The sequence below is a fragment of the Hyaena hyaena genome, unplaced genomic scaffold, assembly GCF_003009895.1.
Source record: "Hyaena hyaena isolate Hyena2069 unplaced genomic scaffold, ASM300989v1 scaffold_159, whole genome shotgun sequence".
In the NCBI taxonomy this organism is placed as follows: Eukaryota; Metazoa; Chordata; class Mammalia; order Carnivora; family Hyaenidae; genus Hyaena; species Hyaena hyaena.
In genome coordinates this window covers 1349135-1371385 of record NW_024080791.1, presented here as the reverse complement: position 1 = coordinate 1371385, position 22251 = coordinate 1349135, and the positions used below count along the sequence as shown (strand labels likewise).

General features: G+C 37.8%; 1 protein-coding gene across 1 annotated transcript in view; it reads right to left on the bottom strand.

The window, feature by feature from the left end:
• The window catches only part of ITGA4 (integrin subunit alpha 4), a 90114-nt gene that overhangs the window by 16865 nt on the left and 50998 nt on the right, over positions 1 to 22251 (bottom strand). The window contains exons 16-17 of the mRNA XM_039239628.1: positions 12639 to 12788; positions 10621 to 10697 (exon numbers count right to left, since the gene is read on the bottom strand). Of these exons, the coding sequence (XP_039095559.1) occupies positions 10621 to 10697; positions 12639 to 12788 (227 nt within the window). The remainder of the gene's footprint in view (positions 1 to 10620; positions 10698 to 12638; positions 12789 to 22251) is intronic.

The following is a 22251-nucleotide window of genomic DNA, read 5'->3' as shown; positions in this document are numbered from 1 at the left end:
ATCTAGACACGTGAGGGAGTTCAAGCTCTAGCCCTGGCCCCAGTTCTTTGGAGCAGGAGGAGGTCATTTAGCATTTTTAAGGCTCAGTCACCATGTAGAATAGTAATAATTACTACTCTGAGGTTTGGCTCATCCATAGCCCACGAAATCCACAGATCAATACCTTGATATACAGAAACCTGAGGCTTAAGGAGCTTATTCAAAGTACCACAGCCAAAAAATTCTAAATTCCCAAGGTAAATGTCTCCAAGGCCCAGTCTCTCTACCAATTAGACAAGTAGAAGAGTCAAAGAAAACTTTTACACAATGATTCTGTAAGTTCTCCTTAAAGACAGACATTCTTAAATATTGAATAATTTAAAATTTAGAAAACTTGGTTTAACCAGTGATGGATGTGACCCAAGGCTAATTATCAGGTGAGGATAATCATAACAATTACAAAGGTAAATATTCACCTAGCAACTTGAAAATGTTTCCCCATGTTTACATTGTATCATTCTAATCAACATCTGTATAGAAGATTAGTGTTTGGATAAACTATTTATGGGAATGCTAAACACACAGCCTGCATTTAATAGTTATTTCTGAATTGATTTCAAACAAACTGTGTTTGGGAATGGAGTTTAAGAACAGGTTTCAAAACATGCTTTGAAGACACATGAATGACTGATCAACTGTAATTGAAAGGTCGTTATATAGTGATATTCATTACTCCTGGATACAAAAATAAATTCCCACCCTTATAGAGCATATATAGTAAAAGACAGATGAATAAACAAATGTAAACAAATATTATAAATACACGGAAAGGAGCTGTGAATAAATAGCTCTGGAAAACCAAGGGAGGGAACCACTTTTGCTTGAGGGTAGCAAAGGCATGCCACTTCTTGCTTTTTTACCATTCTGATTATTTAGATTTACCTAATTTTAGGATTTTTTAAATATAAAGGTATGACAACTTCATGACTGAACATGACTTAACGTGGATTATACCTTTAACTGATTTTTCAAGTCCTCCGTCTCCAATGCAGTTTTCACACGGCCAGAGAGGACCACTTTCCAGAAATCAAACTCGATAACGTCATGCACCCACTTAATGCACTCCAGTGCCTTCAAGACAGACTGTTAGCTTACTGGCATGGCACATGAGGCCTCACTGTACACTGCACACCTCATTCCTCTGCTTGAGCCATACTTAACTGCAAACAGGATCCAAAGACCTGCGTTCTGTATCTTATGTCAAGCTATCTCTCTACCCTTTAACATCTTCCCTCTTCACGTCTCTGGGTGATTTGTTCTTGTTCAAGACTCAGTGAAGTGTCAGTGTTACTAGTTCTCAGAAGTTTTCCCGTGGATACTCAGTGCTAACCCCTATCAACCAGCACTGCATTCTTCCTAACAAAAGTGGCTTCTCTCTCCCAGAGCACACTGGGAAGTATTTTCACACGGTCTGGTTTTTCTCATCCTTAGAATAAGTTATACTAGAAAAAAGATGCTAGATCATGATTACCACTGCTTTCTCAGAGCCTGCAAACACAATTAGTGTTCACAATATATATGTGGTATATAACTGTATCAAACATTTTAAAGGGTTGGGTAACACTAAAGAAGAAATGTCAGAAAAATTGGAGAAAATGCTGGATACCTATTTGTAAAAAGTTCAGTAACATCATTATAAATTCTACCAAGTTATAGTCATGGTTCTCTGTTCTGTGATGGTATACAAATTCCAAGTGTTTCATTAAGTGAACATCTACATTCATATGATCTGTACCCCATCACACAACTGAACATTGTAGTGGCAATGCAATTATTGAATTGACCAATAAATTAATGGCAATCTCAATCCTGGAAAGAGTATGGTTTTTGAAAATTATTTTTATGAACCTCAGAATGGGCAAATTTTAGACACTTCTCTGTACTCTTTTACTTCAAATACAGTTCACTTACACCTAAATATTCTTCCCCTCTTATCCTCATTTTTCTTTCCTTTTACACTTACTTATCAAGATAGTACAAAGAGAAAAATATGCATATTCTAAGAACACAGCTCAGTGAATTTTTACACACTGAATGCACTTAAGAAAGGAGCACCCAGATCATGAAGATGTATTACCAGCACGAGAGAGAGGATCTTCTGCCCGCTCCCTTCCAGTTATTGTCCCCACCCATCATCTTCCTTTTATCAGTATGTACCGGCTTTGCCCAGTTTTTTATTTCATATAAGTGGGATCACAGAGAATCTTTACATATCGGGCTTTCTGTACTTAAAATTTTGCTTATAACATTAATCTCTACTGATGCATGGAGTTCTAAATTGTTTGTGCTCACTGGTGTATATAATTCAGTTTGTAAAGATACCACATTTTATCTGTCCATTCAATTATCATTGGGAATTTGGGCAATTCTAGTCTGGAGCTATTAGTCTTTTGGTGAACATATAAATGTATTTCTTTTGGGTTAGTCTGTCTCTGAGCAGACCCCTATAGTCTATCAACCCAGGATTAACCCTTGAAAATCTCTAAATCTGGTTAAGTTTGGCAACCAGCTCAACTATGCCAACAAATTATATTTAATAAAATATAGGGAACTACAGTATATCAATAAATAAAAACATACCACAGGACTGTCATGTAAAAAGCCAATGTACCATACAGTATGGTTTCAAAAACTGCCTAAAGGCCAAATTTGGGTCCCTGCCTGGTTCTGTAATAAAGGTTTATTGGAATACAGCCATGCTCATTCATCTGTGGCCACTTCCACACTATGATGGCAGAGCTGACTAGCTGAGACAGACCTCTGTCCCACACAGCCTAAAATATTTACTATCTTTCCCTTCATGGAAAAAGTTTGCTGGCTGTACCAGAGACCAATCTGAGAAGTACAGTTGGTTTCAAAATTTGGGTGGCTTAGTCGGTTAAGCGTCCGACTTTCGCTTAGGTCATGATCTCGCGGTTCGTGGGTTCGAGCCCCGCGTCGGGCTCTGTGCTGACTGCCAGCTCAGAGCCTGGAGCCTGTTTCAGTCTGTGACTCCCTCTCTCTCTGACCCTCCCCTGCTCACGCTGTCTCTCTCTCTCTCCTAGAAATAAATAAAACATTAAAAAAAAATTATAAAAAAAAAAAAGCATACAACATATTATTGCTATATTTAAAATCTGTATCCCTCTGACAACAAAGGTTTTGTTATTTTGGATGGCATCAGACGCAGCATCAGAGAAAATGATGCCTTGGACCTTGTAATTCCTTGGCTGGTACTAGAGACATCGAGGAGAAGGGAATGAGGAACACGTTCAGACGTAGCAGCTCTAGTTTCTATTCCCTGGGTTTGAGAAGTTGGATCTTTTCTGGAAGGCTGTGTAACAACTAAACAAAACAGTCATTCTAAACCATGGCTAGCATTTCAGGTGGAAGAACCCCACTGTGTGGCGGCAAGCTCCATTCTTCCCACCATCTCAGGGAATGCCTGTGACTTACTCATTCCTGTGTTGTAAACCTTTGTGTTATGTAAGTACGCGTCTGCTTGGTGGCACTGGGTTAGATGGCAGAGAGGAAAGGTACGAGAACACGGCTGTCCTACGTCCCTTCTCCTTCCCCCTCCGCCCCTCCACCACCCCACTGCTCTACAATCCTGTTGCAGCTACAGAAGCCTAAGAGGTTCTAAAAGTAAACTTCAGCTTGACATTAAAGTTTAATTAAGACTTGTAGAAGAGCTGCCTAGAAATAGACATTTATAAAATATTCTGGCTTGTACCCAAAGCATTAGTCACTGAACACCTTTGGGAAAGAAGTTGGCACTTCGACAAGCAACAGAAGGTGAAAGTACCGCATAAGCAGCCAGGTTCCAAGACAACAGCAAATTAAAGAGAAACACAATGTTCACATTTCAGCGGCTAGACTCCTGGTTTATTTTCCATTTTTAAGCTATTTTGCCACATTACCATAGTTACAATTCTACTTTTTTCACCTTAATATACATCTTACTGTATCTTGATTCATTAACAAGGTGCCTTCAGAAAGATACCCACCAGCTTTTTATGGGAGACATAATAAAGGACCAGGTGCACATCTGGAAGTGCGACAAGGCTGAACCAGAGCTTTCCCCGGGAATCGTAGCTCATTCTTCATTAAAACATGCATAATGCACACTTGAAATTTACAAAGCAGCCGAGAATCCACATAATTTAAACAAATCAAGGTACTGTGTACATACAGAATTATAACTTAATAAGTAAAAGAAGAAAGATAGAAAAAGGATGGATTTCAGCACCAGGATCTAGGCTTTCCTTGAGTGAGCGATACGGTTTTATTTTGTGAGAAATTCTCCCCAAGTCTTAGTGTAATGAATGCAGTTTGCCTTGAAAGGATGAATTAGTGCTTTATAACTAATGTTTTTAATCAAGATATTAGAACAAAATCTCATGTAGACTGATAATGTACTTATGTCAAGGTATAGGACTCATTTATTTTTGACAAAAACCCAGCCTGCAGCAAATGGCCTATAGGTCCATGTGAGAAACTGTCCTTTTTTTCCTTTACTAGTGACTTCAGGAAAAAAAGAAAATACTGGAAAATTCTCATCAACCAGAATATCAGTTAACTGACATTTAAGAAGACTGCATTTGAATAGGGGCAAACTCACTGAGGTCCCAAGGGGTACAGAAGAACATAGATTGAAGGATACGGTTAGTAATTAGGATGTTTTCATGTATAAAGCATATAATTCATCTTTCCAAAGCTCTGAGGTCAGTGAAGCATATACTCCTACCATCTCTATTTTAAGAATGGACCATTTTGTTAGACTTGCTCTTTGGGAGACAAACAGCATAGTGGCAGATGTTGTGCACTGCCCACTGTCCATCCAACAGTAATTTTCCTTCTTAGTTGCTAGAAGAACACCAGATTATTGAGGCAGAAGGCAGTATTCCCTTGATATTGCAGAAGAGAAGCCCCTAATTTAGCCTTAGGGAATGAATTAGGATTGATCTATGATGACTCCATTCTCCTTCCACCATGATAGATTCTGGGATAAATACATGACAAGGTCTCATTAATCAGAAGAAGAAATCTGTAAAGGCACTTCCCTTCCTAGAAAGGCAGCCTCAAGTGGACCAGAATTTTACTCTTGCCCCTTTTCTTTCTTTGGGAATCTTGGTGCTGCTACAGCCATGGGGTAACCGTGAGGGACAAGCTGAGAGAACTGGAAATATAACCATGTGTGTCCAGATTTTGTGAGCCTGAACCTACAGCCACCTCCTGCTTCTTATGCAAAACAATTAATTGCCTTCATTGTTTAAGGCAGTCTTCATCAAATATTGGTACTTGCTGTGAAAACCATTTCCTAACAGATATGAACACCACTTGCTCAGGAAAAGCCTACACCACTGGTCTGGGACACATGACTGAGGTAGAAAAGGGAAGTAGTGTTATTTGCATCAGTAATCCAAATGAAAGACTGGATTTTAAAGTGCCTATGTGATGGCTAATACCTGCTATTAGATTTGTGATCTTGATAAAATCCTAATTGTTAATCTTTTGCAGTGCAAATCCATTTGATTGGAGTTTATTGTCCTGAGAATTTGGACATTCAGGGAAGGCCTCCACTTAATGAAAACATGAGACAAAGTGTGCCTACGTGCTGTGTAGCTTGCTCTAGGCAGTCTGCTACCACAGTCCTAAGAACTCATGTTCTTTACTGAGGAAATAAATGCATTTACCTAAAGCAGGTTTGTAGCTCTGAGGCACATAAACACCATTAGTGTCGGTGGAGTTCTTTTCAGGGGAATGTATAGAACACGTGGTCAGGTGTGCTTACTATTACTGAGAAGGGAGAGGGCACTTCAATGTGAGAGAGGCATATTTGTCTGATAGCATACAATTTATCAGAATGCAAAGCAATCTGTCAGAACCCTTCACTGTGGGCCTAAAAATTAATGAAGAGTTTTCATTTGAAAATTTCTCAAGTTATCATTTACCTAACAGAAATAGCCTGTAACTTTCCTAGTTGATACAAAAGATGTGGGACTTACACCTTACCCTGGCGTCTTTAGCACTTCGAACCTTGTGAAACTAGCAACTTCTGACCCAGTCAATCAGCGGCTTTCTTGGGACATAAAGCAGCATTAAACTTTGGACAAATAACCAAATTTGTGTGGAAAATGTTTAGGATTCATTGGCAGTATTTCATTTTATGGCCAATGGTTTAATGTTTTTTATCATTTGGGAGAGGGGAGAGAGAGGGAGAGGGAGAGAGAAAGCATGTGCAGGTGAGCCAGAGAGTCAGAGGGAGAGAGAGAATCCCTAGCACACTGTGAGTGTGGAGCCTGAGGCAGGGCTTAATCTCAAACTGTGAGATTATGACCTGAGCTGAAATCAAGAGTCCGAAGCTTAACTGACTAGGCCAACCAGATGCCCTAACTTTTTTTAAAATCAAAAGCTATACATATGCCAACAGCAATGTTATCAATAGTAACTGTTACGCATCTTTACGTATTGCAGGCTTTGTGCTAGGAGCTTGGTTTGCATTATTGCATTTTATCTTAAAATAACTTTATAGAGTAGGTACAATTTTACTTTCTTATCAATGAGGAAAGAGTTTTACAAAAGTGATAAGGTGTCTCTGAAAAGGTCATTCAGCTAATAAATGGAAGATACACTTGAACCAGGTTACCCTGACTCTGAACCTGAAACTAAACTACAACATCACTTCTCAGATTTTAGTTTGATAAGGAACACTCGTAGCCCTATTAATACTAAACATTTCTGACGTAGCACCCATAGGTTCTCATTTGGATGGTCCATGGCCTGGTAAACTACATTTCTCTTAAGCATTCCAAGTGATTCTCATGAAGGTGACTCAAAGACCATACCTTCAGAAACACTGCCTTACCCTCTACTGGCTGCCATTTAAAATTATAATAGATTGATAGACTTCAAGAAAAATGATTACTTCAAGTTAAAAATATAAAGTAGGTACTATAATTTCTTATTGTGATAAAATATGTACAGAAGACAAATAATGAAATTATTTCATATCTTAATTCAATATGATGTACTTTCATTCTTCAGGAAAGAAGCATCCATAGTAATATTTTCACATAAACCTCAATGTCCCATTTTTTCACAGGCCAGAGTGGTCACAGAGAAAGGTGATAAAAGGGACAGTGGGAGTGTCCGATTTATGAAAATGAAAACACGACTTGTTTATAGCTCAGGTAAGCTTTCTCCCACACAGCTCTTCTTATCAAAGGCCTGTGACAGCAAAAACACTAAGAAAACTAAGCATTTGATAAAATAAATTCATGAAAGGGAAGGTTGTAAATTATTCATCTAATAACTCAACAAAGGCACCACATTACATGCTGGGGTACAAAGTAGTTAGTAGCCATTGTTTTGGGACTCTCTGGGCAACCAATCTGGATAATTTAAGTATAAAGTCCAATTATAAATCAAATAGGTTAGGGCTTCTTGGCCCTCAACTGTGGATGCTCAAGGCTATACTGGCATTGACTAAGTGAAAAGAATTAATTTATTCTCTGCCATATGTGATCCCACCCCAGCAGGGTACTCAACACTGTTTGTCAACCTTTTTACTCATTCCTATCCCATTTATCCTAACAGCTCTTTTGAATCTTTTCCCATTCCCTTCAAGTTCTCAGATCCATCCTCAAAGCCCTCACTTTCCATATATAAACTCCCTTTTTATCCTGGCCATACACGAATTCTCTGCATTTCCCTTTCTTGCACACTTCCTAATCTATGTCAAGCACCTTCTCATAGCTTCTTAGCTCAAGCTAAGAAGAATTTTAACTTCTAAGGCGAACTCCTGCACCTGAGTCTGATTGCATTATATACGGTTTCCTTAGGACCTTGCTCCATTCTCAGCAAGCATCCATTAGTCACCTGTTGCATTCCAGGCACTGTGTTAGACCCTGGGAGCACTGAGATGAAAAGACAGACACCTGCCTTGACTCAGTTCACAGGACATCGTGGAGACAGACAATAGTGGTGGTGAGCCTAAATACGGTGGGACCGGGGTCACAGGTGGACTTGGGTTCAGGCAGCTGGTGACAATGGGGGCTTTACCTAGAAAAGAGCTGAGATTTATAAGATAAATAAGAATTAATCAGGTAGGTAAGTGGGAGAAACAAAGATACAGAGGCTCGGGAAAGTATGCATGGCCAAGCAACTCTTTAACCACCAATGGAAAAGAGTCCTGTGACATTGCTGAGAAAGAACATAAGGGAGTTTATGTCAGAAAGCTCACACTCTGGAATTACCACAGTTAGACATTAGAATAATGTAAAATCAGGGGCACCTGGGTGGCTTAGTCGGTTAAGCGTCCGACTTTTGCTTAGGTCATGATCTCGCAGTTCGTGGGTTCGGGCCCCGCGTCGGGCTCTGTGCTGACTGCCAGCTCAGAGCCTGGAGCCTGTTTCAGTCTGTGACTCCCTCTCTCTCTGACCCTCCCCTGCTCACGCTGTCTCGCTGTCTCTCTCTCCTAGAAATAAATAAAAACATTAAAAAAAATTAAAAAAAAAAAAGAATAATGTAAAATCAGAGGCCCAAAGGCCCGAAAGTGGGAAAGCCTGGTGATCCAGGTAGGATATTGAGCACCTGATTTGGAGCAATAGTGGTAGAGATAGAAAAGTATGACAAATTAAAAAATATACATTTAGGTGGTAGTATCTCAGAATTTATTATTATTTATTATATTTTTTATATTTATTATATAAATTATCTTAGTAATTTATTGTGTGTCAGGGATAAAAAAGAAGAATACGGGCTGAGCTCCAGGTTGGTGGCATTGGTAACCATTGGTTGTGTCACTAGTAGATAGTGACTAGGTCCCCAACAGGACATGTCTTAATGGAAGTGTGGGTGTGGAACTCCGAGATACTGACCTGAGCAATAGCAGTACAGACAGGCCAGGGGAGGTCACAGCTGGAGGCAAGATTACCTGGGGAAAATACAGGAGTGCGAGAAAGGGGTGACAGAGAACGGTCCAGGAAGCCAGGAGAGCCAAAACCCTAGATCCTCCAATGACAACTGAGAAAGAGTAGAAAAGTAGGAGAAGGCTAGCAGGATGGCAACACAGAACTTAAAGTGAAAGACGTGCAAAAGGTGAAGTGAGTGGCTGTCAGATGCTTCAGAGGAGAATTCAGGTTGAGTCTGAAAAGTGCCCCCTGGATTTAAGGACATTTCTCTCTTGCATTTAGTCTTTCCTCTGCCTTTGACCCTCTCACGTGTTCATGTCTTCCCATAATTAAATAAATAACAGATTTTATCACTACATAAAAATTCCTCGGTTGAAACTACTCGTCCTCAGTATATTATTTTTCCCTTAAGCCCTGACTGCCATTTGGCTATTACTGCAATGACATTTCCATCTCACAATTTGCCAGGGACAGTCTTTTCTCACCCACCAGTCCCGTTCTAAATGCCAATTCCCATGACCTTTCCTCAGACATCGTGCTATCTGATCTCTCTACAAAATTTCACAGTATTAAGTCTCCCTCTATATATTCTCCATTGGCTATTTCACGATGGGTTTGGTTCTCTTCTTAGTTCTCCGAAGTTACCTCTTCAGTTTCCCCCCAGGGACTCACTATTCTTGTTAAGAACTTTAAATAAAACTGATTCCTCCCCAACTTGATCCTTAGTTCTTTTCTCTGAAATTCCCATCTCCATGCATTCCCCTCCCGGAGCCCTGCATGCTCTCTAACTGCTAGTAGGTAGAAGACTTACAAATACATTCCCCAACTATATTTTTTCAAGCAGAAAGCTGCATATTTGGAAATCTCACCAATTCAACATGCCCCAGTTTACACTTCTTTCTTTTCTATCCTTACCTCCGCAGAACTTTTTCCCTGCCACGGACTCCTCTTTCATTTCCTATACACAATGAGTGTTCAACCTAAGTTTAGATTCCCTCTGTCTGGTCCTCATTTCTCATTATCTTCCCTCTAGTACACAGAGCAATTTCCAAATAAGGTATTTAGACAGGATACAGAATTGCAGTGGCTTATTTCCCATGATAAAATAGTAACAGCAAACGACCTTTATCTAATTTTCACTATGTGTTGTGTAGGCATTATTCTTAGCATGATACATGTATTTTCTTTTTACTCTCCCCTCTTCCATGAATTTAGACAAGCAAAGTGGTTTATTCCCTTTCAAATGTGTCATTTACACATGTGGGTATTTCTTTTGTTTTGTACATTGGTTTGACTTATGTAACCAGTTCATGGATGATAAAAAAACAAAAAAACTAAGCACTATGTTAGTGAATGTTACCTCATTTTGCCACTTAAACTCTATTAACAGGCATTTACAATGTCTGAAACATAACTACAATCATGATAACCCAAGTCACGGTTAAGTCCTGAAATATCTCCTGAGTGGTCATTAAAGATTAAAACCTTGGTGTTCACATATTCTCATTCTTTCAAAAAGTGGTAGCTCAGAGTCTATATGTTCAGTGAGTGATGTACAGATCCCTTCATCTCCCTCAGCAGAGTGTTGTTCTTTTTCAATTCGATCATCCCCAAGGATTAGTCTCTTTAGAACCCACAAGCACACACCCGTTACCCATTTCGGTGAGGAACAGGAAACAACACTTACTTAAAAAATCCAATTCTCGCAGAAACCTGTAAATCAGCAGAACAATTTTCATGGGCACAAAATCTTGCAAAATGTATCTGGAAATAAAACAGGATAGTATTTTTTATGTTAGTTTAATAAGTAGGTATACTTCATTTTTTTTTAAAGAATTTGACATCTATGATACATGAGAAAAATGAAATTGATGAACGCATTATTTTGTCCCTTTTGAAGAGCTCAATTTGAGAATTAGTCATGGGTTTCAATGACAAGTAACTGCGGGTCAAGGAACTAAGTTCTTTTGAGAGGTAAATGTAAAGCCTAAATTTCTTAAATGGAAAAATTATTGTTTCTTTTACAATTGCTATAAAGAAATGAGTTCAATCAGGCTGAGGTAGTACTCTAGGTAAGTGTTAAAGTCTAGGTTTAAAACCTGTGCTGCCAATGTGTCCTTTGCCAAGTTCCTCTCAATTTTCTGGTGCTACAGTGTGATCCCACTTATGACAAGCATGGCACGCACTTTTCACAGGTGATGGGACAATGAGTTTCTACTTATTGAAAACAACAAAATGTAGAAATGTAGAAATTTTATTTTGAGGACACCTGAAGCAAAATTAAAGGACAGTCTATCCTAAGGGTTTCAGAATTTATTTAACTCAAAACATTTTAATAGGACCCACAGATACTAAAAGGTACATGGGAAGACCTGAGGTCTAAAAAAGACAGAGGAAAAAGCAGAGAGAGATAAAAAGGAAGCTAAGAGAAATAGGTAAAAAGAGAAAGATGCTCTAGAAAGTCAGAGAAGGACCTAGGTTCACTAAATGGGAGATGACTAGCATGTTGTCAGGGTGTCAGACCACAGACTACCTCAACATGGCGAAGGAGAAGGAAGTGTAAATCTTTCTCTCAATGATTAGGTAAATGTGATTTTTTCCCTACCACTCTTATTTATAAAGCAGCTTGTTCTAAAAATAAAAATGCAGATTATTCAAATGTAACTATAAATTGCTAAGGTTTTGGCTTGTGTACTTACAATATTGCATTTTTCACTATTAAAGATATTTAAAAATAGTTGATAGTGACAACCGAAGTTCAAAAGAAGAGTGAAAACACTGATTTCCACAAATGTATTCATAAGAGTATCAAGAAAACTTGCTCTTAAATTATTATGTTCATTTGATCTAGTGTTCTAGACTAGAGAGTGATGATTCTAAGCTCAAATATCTTCAGATGACTTAAGGGCAATTTGTCTAGACAGGACACGAACTAGCCCTTTAAATGTCGCTTCTGCCTTTTTCATTCTGTGTGCCATTAGTAAATGCTTTAATGAATCAATACTTTAAAACATGCCCCCCACATCCTGTTGATGATGTTGTTGGACAGTAAAGGTCTGAACAACTGGACTCCTGGGAAAAAACAATCTGCCAGTGAAACGGAGATATTGGGGAATACGTAAGAAAACGCAGTCCACTGGTTAGAATGCAAGATCCATCTCAAAATGCAATGGGTCCTGGGATGTGGCTGAAAAGCCTATAGTTGAATATGAAAAAGAAATTCTGTATAACAGAAATACTTATGTTTATAAGTGAGTAAAAGCCAGCAAGGGAACTTGACTAACAAGACATGAGTATATCTGTGGGCAGAGAGATAAATTGAGAGAGAAGGGGAAAGCAAATGAAAAAGAGGAGGATCAACCTCATGAATGTGACTCACTGTCATTAGGAGTGCTCCCTAGCAATATATTTTCCTCATGGGCAAGGTATCAAGGAGAGAAAATTAACATCTCATGTATGTGGGAAGCCATTTCTTGAACTAAATGCATATTTAAACATATATAGCTCACTGTCCTAAAGGGAATATAAAAAGTAAAGAAAAATGGAAAATAAGGCAAGGCATAAATCTCTTTGTATATTCAGAAAATTGATTTAAAAAAATTTTAAAGAATTCAGAAAGAGAATTCATTTCCCCGGAACTATGAAATGTTTAAAAATAATTAGTTATATGCATATCATATTTTGAGTAAAGGAAAATATTCTTACTGTTTTTTCAATGATGTCTTTTTCTTTCTTCTGCTGAAGAATTGGTTGAAGTGGTGGGAATTCCTCTGTACTTCGTTTACTGATGACATGATGCCCAAGATGGTAAGCAGCTTCAATCTGAATTGGGGTGAGGATGTCCCGCACATCTTTCTAAGGGAATATAAAACCATAAGTTAGAAATGAGAACAAGCATGTGAATCAAAAAACATAAATACATAAAGCTCCTCCTTTCCTGCATTAAGGCCAAACAACATGGGAAACCTAAACGAAGTATTTACCTTTTCATCTAAATTGTTACAATGCATTGAATATGTATATGTTTTCACATTCCAAAAGCATTGATGCTTGTTAAAAAAAACACAAGAAGTGTAAAAGTAGAAAAAAACATATCCATCCCATAATAGTTACATAGTTTTACATTTGGACATGCTTTCTTCCGTGATACTTTCTCTGCATACTTATCATCACCTGACATTATTTCATAAGCTTTTTCCATTATAAATTCTTTGTAAATCATTTCAAACTACTGATCAACATTTTAGTCTACTTAACATTTCTGTGTAGTAGACTTAAGTTATCTCTCAATTTATTCAAGTTTTCTTTTTGTATCTCTCAGTAACATTTTAATTCAATGTTATTCATTTGATTTTATGTTTATTATTAAATATACCCTTTTTGTTGTTCTTTGGGAGTTTTCCAATTCTATTGTTTAAATAGATTATAAATGGTATGTAGGAAAGTTATTTGTTTTGTACGTTTAGTCCTTTATCCCAGTCACTCTACTGAATTTTTAGTTAAGCACCCAACTTCAGCTCAGGTCATGATCTCGTGGTTTGGGAGTTTGAGCCCCTCATTGGGCTCTGTGCTGACAGCTCAGAGCCTGGAGCCTTGCTTCATTTTCTGTATCTCCCTCTCTGCCCCTCTCCCACTCATGCTCTGTCTCTGTCTCTCAAATAAACAAACATTAAAATTTTTTTTTAAAAATTTTCATTTGATTATTCGCTAGCCTCCTCATTAAAAAGAATATACTACAGAGGGAGGAGTCAAGATGACAGCATAGTAGAGGCACCCTGGGCTAGTTTTGTCCCTTCAACACAGCTAGAGCAACATCAAATCATTTTAAACACCTAGGAAATCCATCTGAGAATTAAGGGAACAATCTACATAATTTGAGGGAGAGAACCTGGTAGGTATGAAGTGCAGAGACGTGAGGTAGTGGGAGAGAAAAACTACAGTGCCAAGTAGGGTAGGGAACCCTTTCTGTACAGCAGAGAGAGAGTGAGCATCAAGATGGGTTTGGGCAAAAAAAGCATTCTCCCAAAACCAATGACTGGGAAATTGGGAGGAATGGACCATCACAAATTTTTGCCAACATTAGAGCTCAAATTCTGAGGTTTTGGAAGTTAGTGCCATTCAATGGAGTTGATCTAGGTAGGTGTCTGTGTTCCTGGGGAGAAGGAAGGTGAGGCTCCTGAGAGTGGACAGAGTGGTATGGGGATCCCTGGTCACTCTGGGAGACAACATTCCTCTTCCTGGAGTGCATTTGGAAGGATTTATTTCCTCTCCCAGGACAAAACACCTGGCTTAGCACCTTTGAGCAGTCATTCAAAAGCAGGGGACAGAGGCATGTGCAGAAGGTGGGTAACTGGTTGCAGCTTTTCTCTGTGCTTCACCATAAACTCCAGGCACCTGCACGGCCCTGCAGCTGCTTTTCTTGGACAGAAAGGCACCAGACACAGCACTGCAAGGCTCTCCTCCAGAGGAGAGGAGTCGGTATGTGTAATCCTTTAAGGTGTGGAGTTTTGAATCCCAGTTGTGCACCAGAGCTAAAACACAGAAGAGCTGTGGCACCAGGTATGTCGATGGCTCAGGCACAGACAGGTTGAGGGCATGGATCTGATGGAAGTCAGGGCCACAGGATGGGGAGACTGTGTGCCTGCCTGTGAGGGTTCCCTGAACAGTGTCTAGTGTGAGCTCCCGGCCCTGGGGAGAGCAGAGTAAAATCATCTTCCCCATTGCCTACCAGCAGGGCTGGACTTCAGTGAACATAGCGCCCCTAGTGGAGGCTAGAGCCACCTACACCAAACCCCACCCCTACCCTGCACCCTGCAGGAGCATCTTTACTAGGTCAGGTCTGACTGTGAGTCAGCACAGCCAGCCTCTCCCCCAGAGGACCAACACAGGCACTGCAACCAAGTCTACTGATCACACTGTATTCTAAAGTATCAGTAGTTTCAGTTCTGGTGGAAATAGGACCATGTGCTCTTTTTCTCTTTTTCTCTTTCTTTCTCTCTTTGTCTCTTTTGAATCAGGCTTATAGTTTTTGTTCCTTTTTTCATTTCCTTGTTTTTTTGGATCAGGCTCTTTTTCCTTTTCTTTTTCTTTTTTTTTTTCATCTTTTTTTTGCTTTCTTTTTCTTCGGAATCAGGCTTATAGTATTTTTGACTGTTTTCTTTTTTGTTCCTTTTCCTTTTTGCTTTTTCTGGATTAGGTCTTTTTTTTAATCAGTCTTATTTCAACAAATAGGAGCACACCTAGTTAAAGGTCCAAACACTCCTCACCAAAAGCAAGGAGGAACTCTTCAGAGGACTGACCCGGGGAAAAGAGCAGCCAAACCACAACAGCAGAGCACACACAGCATACACCAGAAGTAATTCCTGAAGCGCCAAGCTCTGGACAGTGTATAATCCCTTTCATTAACACACAAAAGACAGAAACCTAGATAAAATGACAAGACAGGGAATTCTCCTCCAAAGAAAGATCAAGAAGAAACCACAGTCAGGGATTTGCTCCAAACAGATAAGTAATATATCTAAATAAGAATTTAGAATAACAGTCATAAGAATACTAGCCGGGGTTGAAAAAAGCATAGAAAACGCCAGAGAAACCTTTGCTGCAGAGAAAAAGACCTAAAAACTAGTCAGGCTAAAATAATAAATGCTATAATTGAGATGCAAAACTGACTGGATGTGATTACAAGGATGGAGGAAGCAGAGGACTGAATAGGTGATATAGAAGATGAAATTATGGAAAATAATGAAGCTGAACAGGAGAGGGAAAGAAAACTACTTGATCATGAATATAGACTTAGGGAAATCAGTGATTCTATGAAATACAATTATGAAGGCACCTGAGTGGCTCAGTTGGTTAAGCGTCCGACTTTGGCTCAGGTCATGATCTCACAGTTTGTGGGTTCCAGCCCCGTGTTGGGCTCTGTGCTGACAGCTAGCTCAGAGCCTGGAGCCTGTTTCAGATTCTGTATCTCCCCCCCACCTCTCTCTGACCCTCCCCTGCTCACACTGTCTCTCTCTCTCTCTCTCAGAAATAAAACATTAAAAATTAAAAAAAAAACCAAAGTACAATTATGTATGTATCATACGAATCCCAGAAAAAGAAGATCAGGAAAAAGGGGCAGAAGGTTTATTTGAACAAATTATAGCTGAGAACCTCCCTAATCTGGGGAAGGAAACAGGCATTCAAGTCCAAGAGACACAGAGAACTCCTCTCAAAATAAACAAAAACAGGTCAACACCATGACATATCATAGTGAAACTTGCAAAATACCCAGATAAAGAGAATTCTGAAAGTAGTTAGAGACAAAAGGTCCTTAACCTACAAGGATAGACACAGAAGGTTGGCAACAGACCTGTCTACAGAAAGTTGGCAGGCCAGCAGGGAGTGGCACAATATATTCAGTGTGCTAAACAGGAAACTGATGCAGCCAAGAATACTTTATTCAGCAAGGCAGTCATTCAGAATAGAAGGAGAGATCAAAGGTTTCCAAGACAAGCAAAAACTAAACCAGTTCTTTAAAATTATTAAAGGGGAACCTTTAAGCAGGAAAGATACCAAAAGCAACAAAGACTAGAAAAGAACAGAGACAATCTAAATGTACAGCAACTTTACAGGACTCTGAATGTAAAAAGACTAAATACTCCAATTAAAAGATACACGGTATCAGAAAGGATTTAAAAAAAAAAAAAAAAAAAGACTGTTTGCTATGCTGCTTATGAGAGACTCATTTTAGACCCAAAGACCTCCAAAATGAAAGTCAGGGGGTGGAACCATCTATCATGCTAATGGACATCAAAAGAAAGCTGGAGTAGCCATACTTCTATCAGACAAACTAGGCTTTATTTTTTTAATGTTTATTTATTTTTGAGAGAGAGAGAGATGGAGGGAAAGAGAGAGAGACAGTGAGTGAGTAGGGAAAGAGCAGAGAGAAAGGAAGACAGAGAATCTGAAGCAGGCTCAGCACTGTCTGCCTAGAGCCTAACATGAGACTTGAACTCACAAACCATGAGATCATGACTTGAGCTCAAGTTGGATTTGTAACTGACTTAGTCACCCAGGTGCCCTCAAACTAGATTTTAAACCAAAGAGGATGATAAGAGATCAAGAAAAACACTAAATCATAATAAAGGCGTATATCCAACAAGAAGAGCTAACATTTGTAAATATTTATGCCCTAATCTTGGAACAGCCAAATATATAAATCGATTAATAACAAACTTTAAGAAACTCATTGATAATACATTAATAGTAGGGGAGTTTAATACCATACCTACAGCAATAGGTCATCTAAGCAGAAGATAAACAAGGAAACAATGGCTTTGAATGACACACTGAACTTAACAGATATACTTCAGAGCATTTCATCCTAATACAACAGAATACACATTCTATTCAAGTGCACATGGAACTTTCTCCAGTATAGATCATACTGGGTCACAAATCAGGCCTCGAGCACTACAAAAAGACTGAGATCATACCATGCATATTTTTAGACCACAACACTCTGAAATTTGAAGTCAACCACAAAAAAATTTAAATCCCTCAAATACATGGAGGTTAAAGAACATTTTGTTAAAGGACAAATGGATCCATTAACCAGGAAATTAAAGAAAAAAAAATTCATCGAAGCCAGTGAAAATGAAAACATGACAGTCCGAAAGCATAAAGGCAGTCCTATGAGGGAAGTATATAGCAATTCAGGCCTTCCTCAAGAAGGAAGAAAAATCTCAAATATACAACCTAACCTCACACCTAAAGAAGCTGGAAAAAGAACAACAAATAAAGCCACAAACCAGGAAAAGAAGGGAAATAATAAAGATTAGAGCAAAAACAAATTATATAGAAATTAAAAAAAAAACAGATCAACTAAACCGGAGCTGGTTTTTGAAAGAATTAATAAACTTGATAAACTCCTAGCCAGACTTTTATCAAAAAGAAAAGAGAAAGGCCCCAAAATGATAAAATTACAAATGAAGTAAGAGAGATCACCACCAAAACCACAGATATACAAACAATTAAGAGATTATGAGCAATGATATGCCAACAAATTGGGCAACCTGGAAGAAATGAATGCTTAGAAACATATAAATGACCAAAACTGAAACAGGAAGAACTAGAAAATTTGAAGAGACCCATAACAAATTAGGAAATTGAATCAGTAATAAAAAATCTCTCAATAAGCAAGAGACCAGGGCTAGATTACTTCCCAAGAGAATTCTACCAAGCATTTAAAGAAGAATACCTATTTTTTTGAAACTGTTCCAAAAATAGAAATCTAAGGAAAACTTCAAATTCATTCTATGAAGCAGCATTACCTTGGTTCCAAAACCAGACAAATATTCCATTAAAACAGAAAATTACAGACCAATGTCTCTGATGAACACTGGTGCACAAAGTCTAAGACATTAGCAAATTGAATCCTCAGTACATTAAAGGAATTATTCACCATGATTGAGTGGGATTTATTCCTCAGTATCTGCAAATCAATGTGATACACCACATTAAGAAAAGAGGGGATAAGAAACATATGATTCAATAGCTGCAGAAAAAGCATTAGATAAAATACAGCATCATTCTTGATAAAAAGCCCTCAAGAAAAGTAGTGATGGAACATACCTCAACATCATAAAGGCCATATATGAAAGACCCACAACTAATATCATCCCCAATGGGGAAAAGCTGAGAGCTTTTCCTCTAAGGTCAAGAACAAGACAGTAATGTCCACCCTCACCACCGCTGTTCAACACAGTACTGAAACTCCTAGTCTCCCCAGACAACAAAAAGAAATAAAAGGCAAGGAAGAAGTCCAACTTTCAGTATTTGCAGATGACTCCACCAAAAAAAAAAAAAATTGCTAGAACAGGTACATGAATTCAGCAAAGTCACAGGATATAAAATCAACAAATCTATTGCATTTCTATACACCAATAATGAAGAAGCAGAAAGAGATACCCAGGAGTCAATCCCGTTTACAACTGCACCAGAAACCATTAAGNAAAAAAAAAAAAAAAAAAAAAAAAAAAAAAAAAAAAAAAAAAAAAAAAAAAAAAAAAAAAAAAAAAAAAAAAAAAAAAAAAAAAAAAAAGTGTATGCTTAAAAGTATAGAACACTTATGAATGAAATTGAAGACAACACATAAAAAATGGAAAAAACACTCCATGCTCATAGATTGGAAGAACAGTTACTGTTAAAATGTCTATACTACCCAGAGCAATCTATACATTCAATGCAATCCCTATCAAAATGGCACAAGCATTCTTCTCAGAGCTAGAACAAACAATTCTAATATTTGTATGGAATCAGAAAAGACCCCGAATAGCCAAAATAATGTTCAAAAGGAAACCAAAGCTGGAGACATCACAATCCCGGACTTCAAGCTGTATTACAAAGCTGTCATCATCAAGACAGTATGGTATTTGCACAAAAACAAACATACAGAGTAATGGAACAGAATAGGAAACCCAGAAATGGACCCAAAATGATATGGTCAACTAATCGTCAACAAAGCAGGAAAGAATATACAATGAAAAAAAGAGTCTCTTCAGCAAATGGTGTTGGAAAAACTGGACAGCAACATGCAGAAGAATGAAACTGGAGCACTTTCTTACACTATACACAAAAATAAATTCAAAATGGATGAAAGACCTAAATATGAGACAAGAACCCATCAAAATCCTAGAGGAGAACACAGGCAGCAACCTTTTTGAACCTTGGCTGCAGCAACTTCTTAGTAGACATGTCTCTGGAGGAAAGGGAAACAAAGGCAACCACGAACTATTGGGACTTCATCAAGATAAAAAGTTTTTGCACAGCAAAGGAAACAATCAACAAAACTAAAAGGCAACAGACATAATAGAAGATATTTGCAATGACATATTGGATAAAGGGTTAGTATCCAAAATCTGTAAAGAACTTATCAAACTCAACACCCAGAGATAACTCAACAGTTATATGGCCGAGATACTTCTCCAAAGAAGAAACACAAATGACAAAGAGACACATGAAAAGATGTTCTGTATCACTCATCATCAGAGAAACAGAAATCAAAACCAAAATGAGATACCACTTCACACCTATCAGATGTGTAAAATTAACAGCTGAGGAAACAACAGATGTTGGTGAGGATGCAGAGAAAGGGGAACCCTCTTACGCTGTTGGTGAGAATGCAAACTGGAGCAGCCACTGTGGAAAACAGTATGGAGGTTCCTCAGAAAGTTAAAGATAAAACTAGCCTATGACCCAGCAATTGCACGACTAGGTATTTACCCAAAGCACACAAAAAAGAAGATACTACATACTATCGAATTTGTTTGCTAACATACATGTATGTACAGACAGTAAAATAATTGACCGGAAAATAACTTTGAAAGCATTTGGCATTGAAAGCATTTGGCATTCAATTAAAGAATAACTTCAATAGACACTAGAGTTGCTGTAGAATCTCAGGTCTACGGAAAAAAATGTGAAAGTCCAGTAACATATAAAACATAATAGCTCTTAAAAAAGTCCTTAATCTGAGCCCTCTTCAGACAGAAATGAGATCTTCAAAGTGTACTTAACAAAACAGACTCCTTTCTTTTTCTCCTTATTTAAGTAGGTTGGCAAATAAAATTTTACTCATAAAGTAATCCAGGAGGATTTTGACAGAATTCAGGAGACAATTTAATTAAATTACATGAAACGAGACATGTTGATGGCATAGCTATAAAACAAGTATCTTAGGCACAACAAAAATTAAATAAAGACATGATCTCAGGATTTGAGAAGGCAGTTAACAATCAGTAAAGTCTCTCTACATGGAACTAGACAGTTTTTACTTTTCTTCATATTAGAATTGTTACTATACTCAGAATAGTATATTAGTCACACACTTTGATGTATGAGCTTTAGATCACAGTTTGATTCTACTTTTCATATGCTCATTTCAATCTATAGGTTCTTCTCATTTTAAAAAGAAATTCAACAAAGTTCCTTTTAACCATTAAATAGACTCAAGTGTTTGCATCATGGCTAGATAATTACCTTAAACCATAATTGAAGTTTATATTTATCCAGTTCCTGAGTAGATCCATGACACTGTTATTAACAGACTTCCTAGTCCATAACGTTAGTGGAACAAGTTATTACCTATCGACATTTTAAGATTGGAATGTGGCTTAAACATTACTGCCTGAAAGCAAATGAAGAACAGATAATTTATAAAGCTCAATTAGTAATCCCTAATGGGTAGGAAAAAATGCCTATAATACAGATGATGGCTATAATACTGACATCTGTAGTAACTTTTGATACAATCAATAACATAAGTGAATCAAGATGATTTATCACATAAAAGATTGCACCTATTCTATGCCTTTATGTAAATAAAAAAGATACTCTTTTTCCTTTTTACAATGTTTATAACTGCCAATATACATATACCATCCTTAAAAGCAAGAGGCCTGTAGGTATAGGCCCGTGGGCGTCCAATCTCAGGTGCAACACTTAACTATCTGTGTGACCTTGAGCAAATTACTTCATCTTTCTATGGCTCAGTTACCTCATCTGAAAATGGAGATGACAATTCTCATAATACCTGTACCTATTGTTATGAGAATTCAGTGGCATAGTGTTTGTAAAATACTTAACACGATGCTTGGCATTTCAGATATCAACAGATGTTAGAGACTGATTATGTATATGTCACTTCAAAACACAGCTATGTACTAATCAAGATATTACTGAGTTTCAGTTTCTTATAATAGGAAATTCAGGTGAACATTTGGAAGGAATTTAATGAAAAAGAAAATCAGACTATTGCCACTTAATGAATATTAAGTAGAAAATCAGTTACATACCAGGTACTAGACTTGTATTAATTAAGTGGTATCTGGACAAGTTGGGGCATGAAATGAGTACCTGAGATCTCTCATTACTTTGCCATTCTTATACATGGAGCAGATTTTATTAAATTACTTGAACACTGATCATCTTAACATGAAACTTTGACCATATAGGAATGCTGCAAATCAAGGCCCAAATCCCAAGTTATCAACTTGTGAAAACGGAACAGCTTGAAGCCCTGAGTATTACAATAGCAAACTTGATTAAATTATTCCCTAGGTGTAGGAGCTAGACAGCCACTGATTGTCCCTCCACATGTCCACTGTTTTAATTCTTCTCAACAAGCTTGCTTTGACCAAATCACATGTTATCTAATTCATACTAATTTTCCACAAGGTCTTCTCTACATCTGGTGTATATTACTTTCATTATCCTAATTAGCTATTAATTATGCTTTTCTCACAATATATAAAATGTACGTGCACTCTTGCAAGAA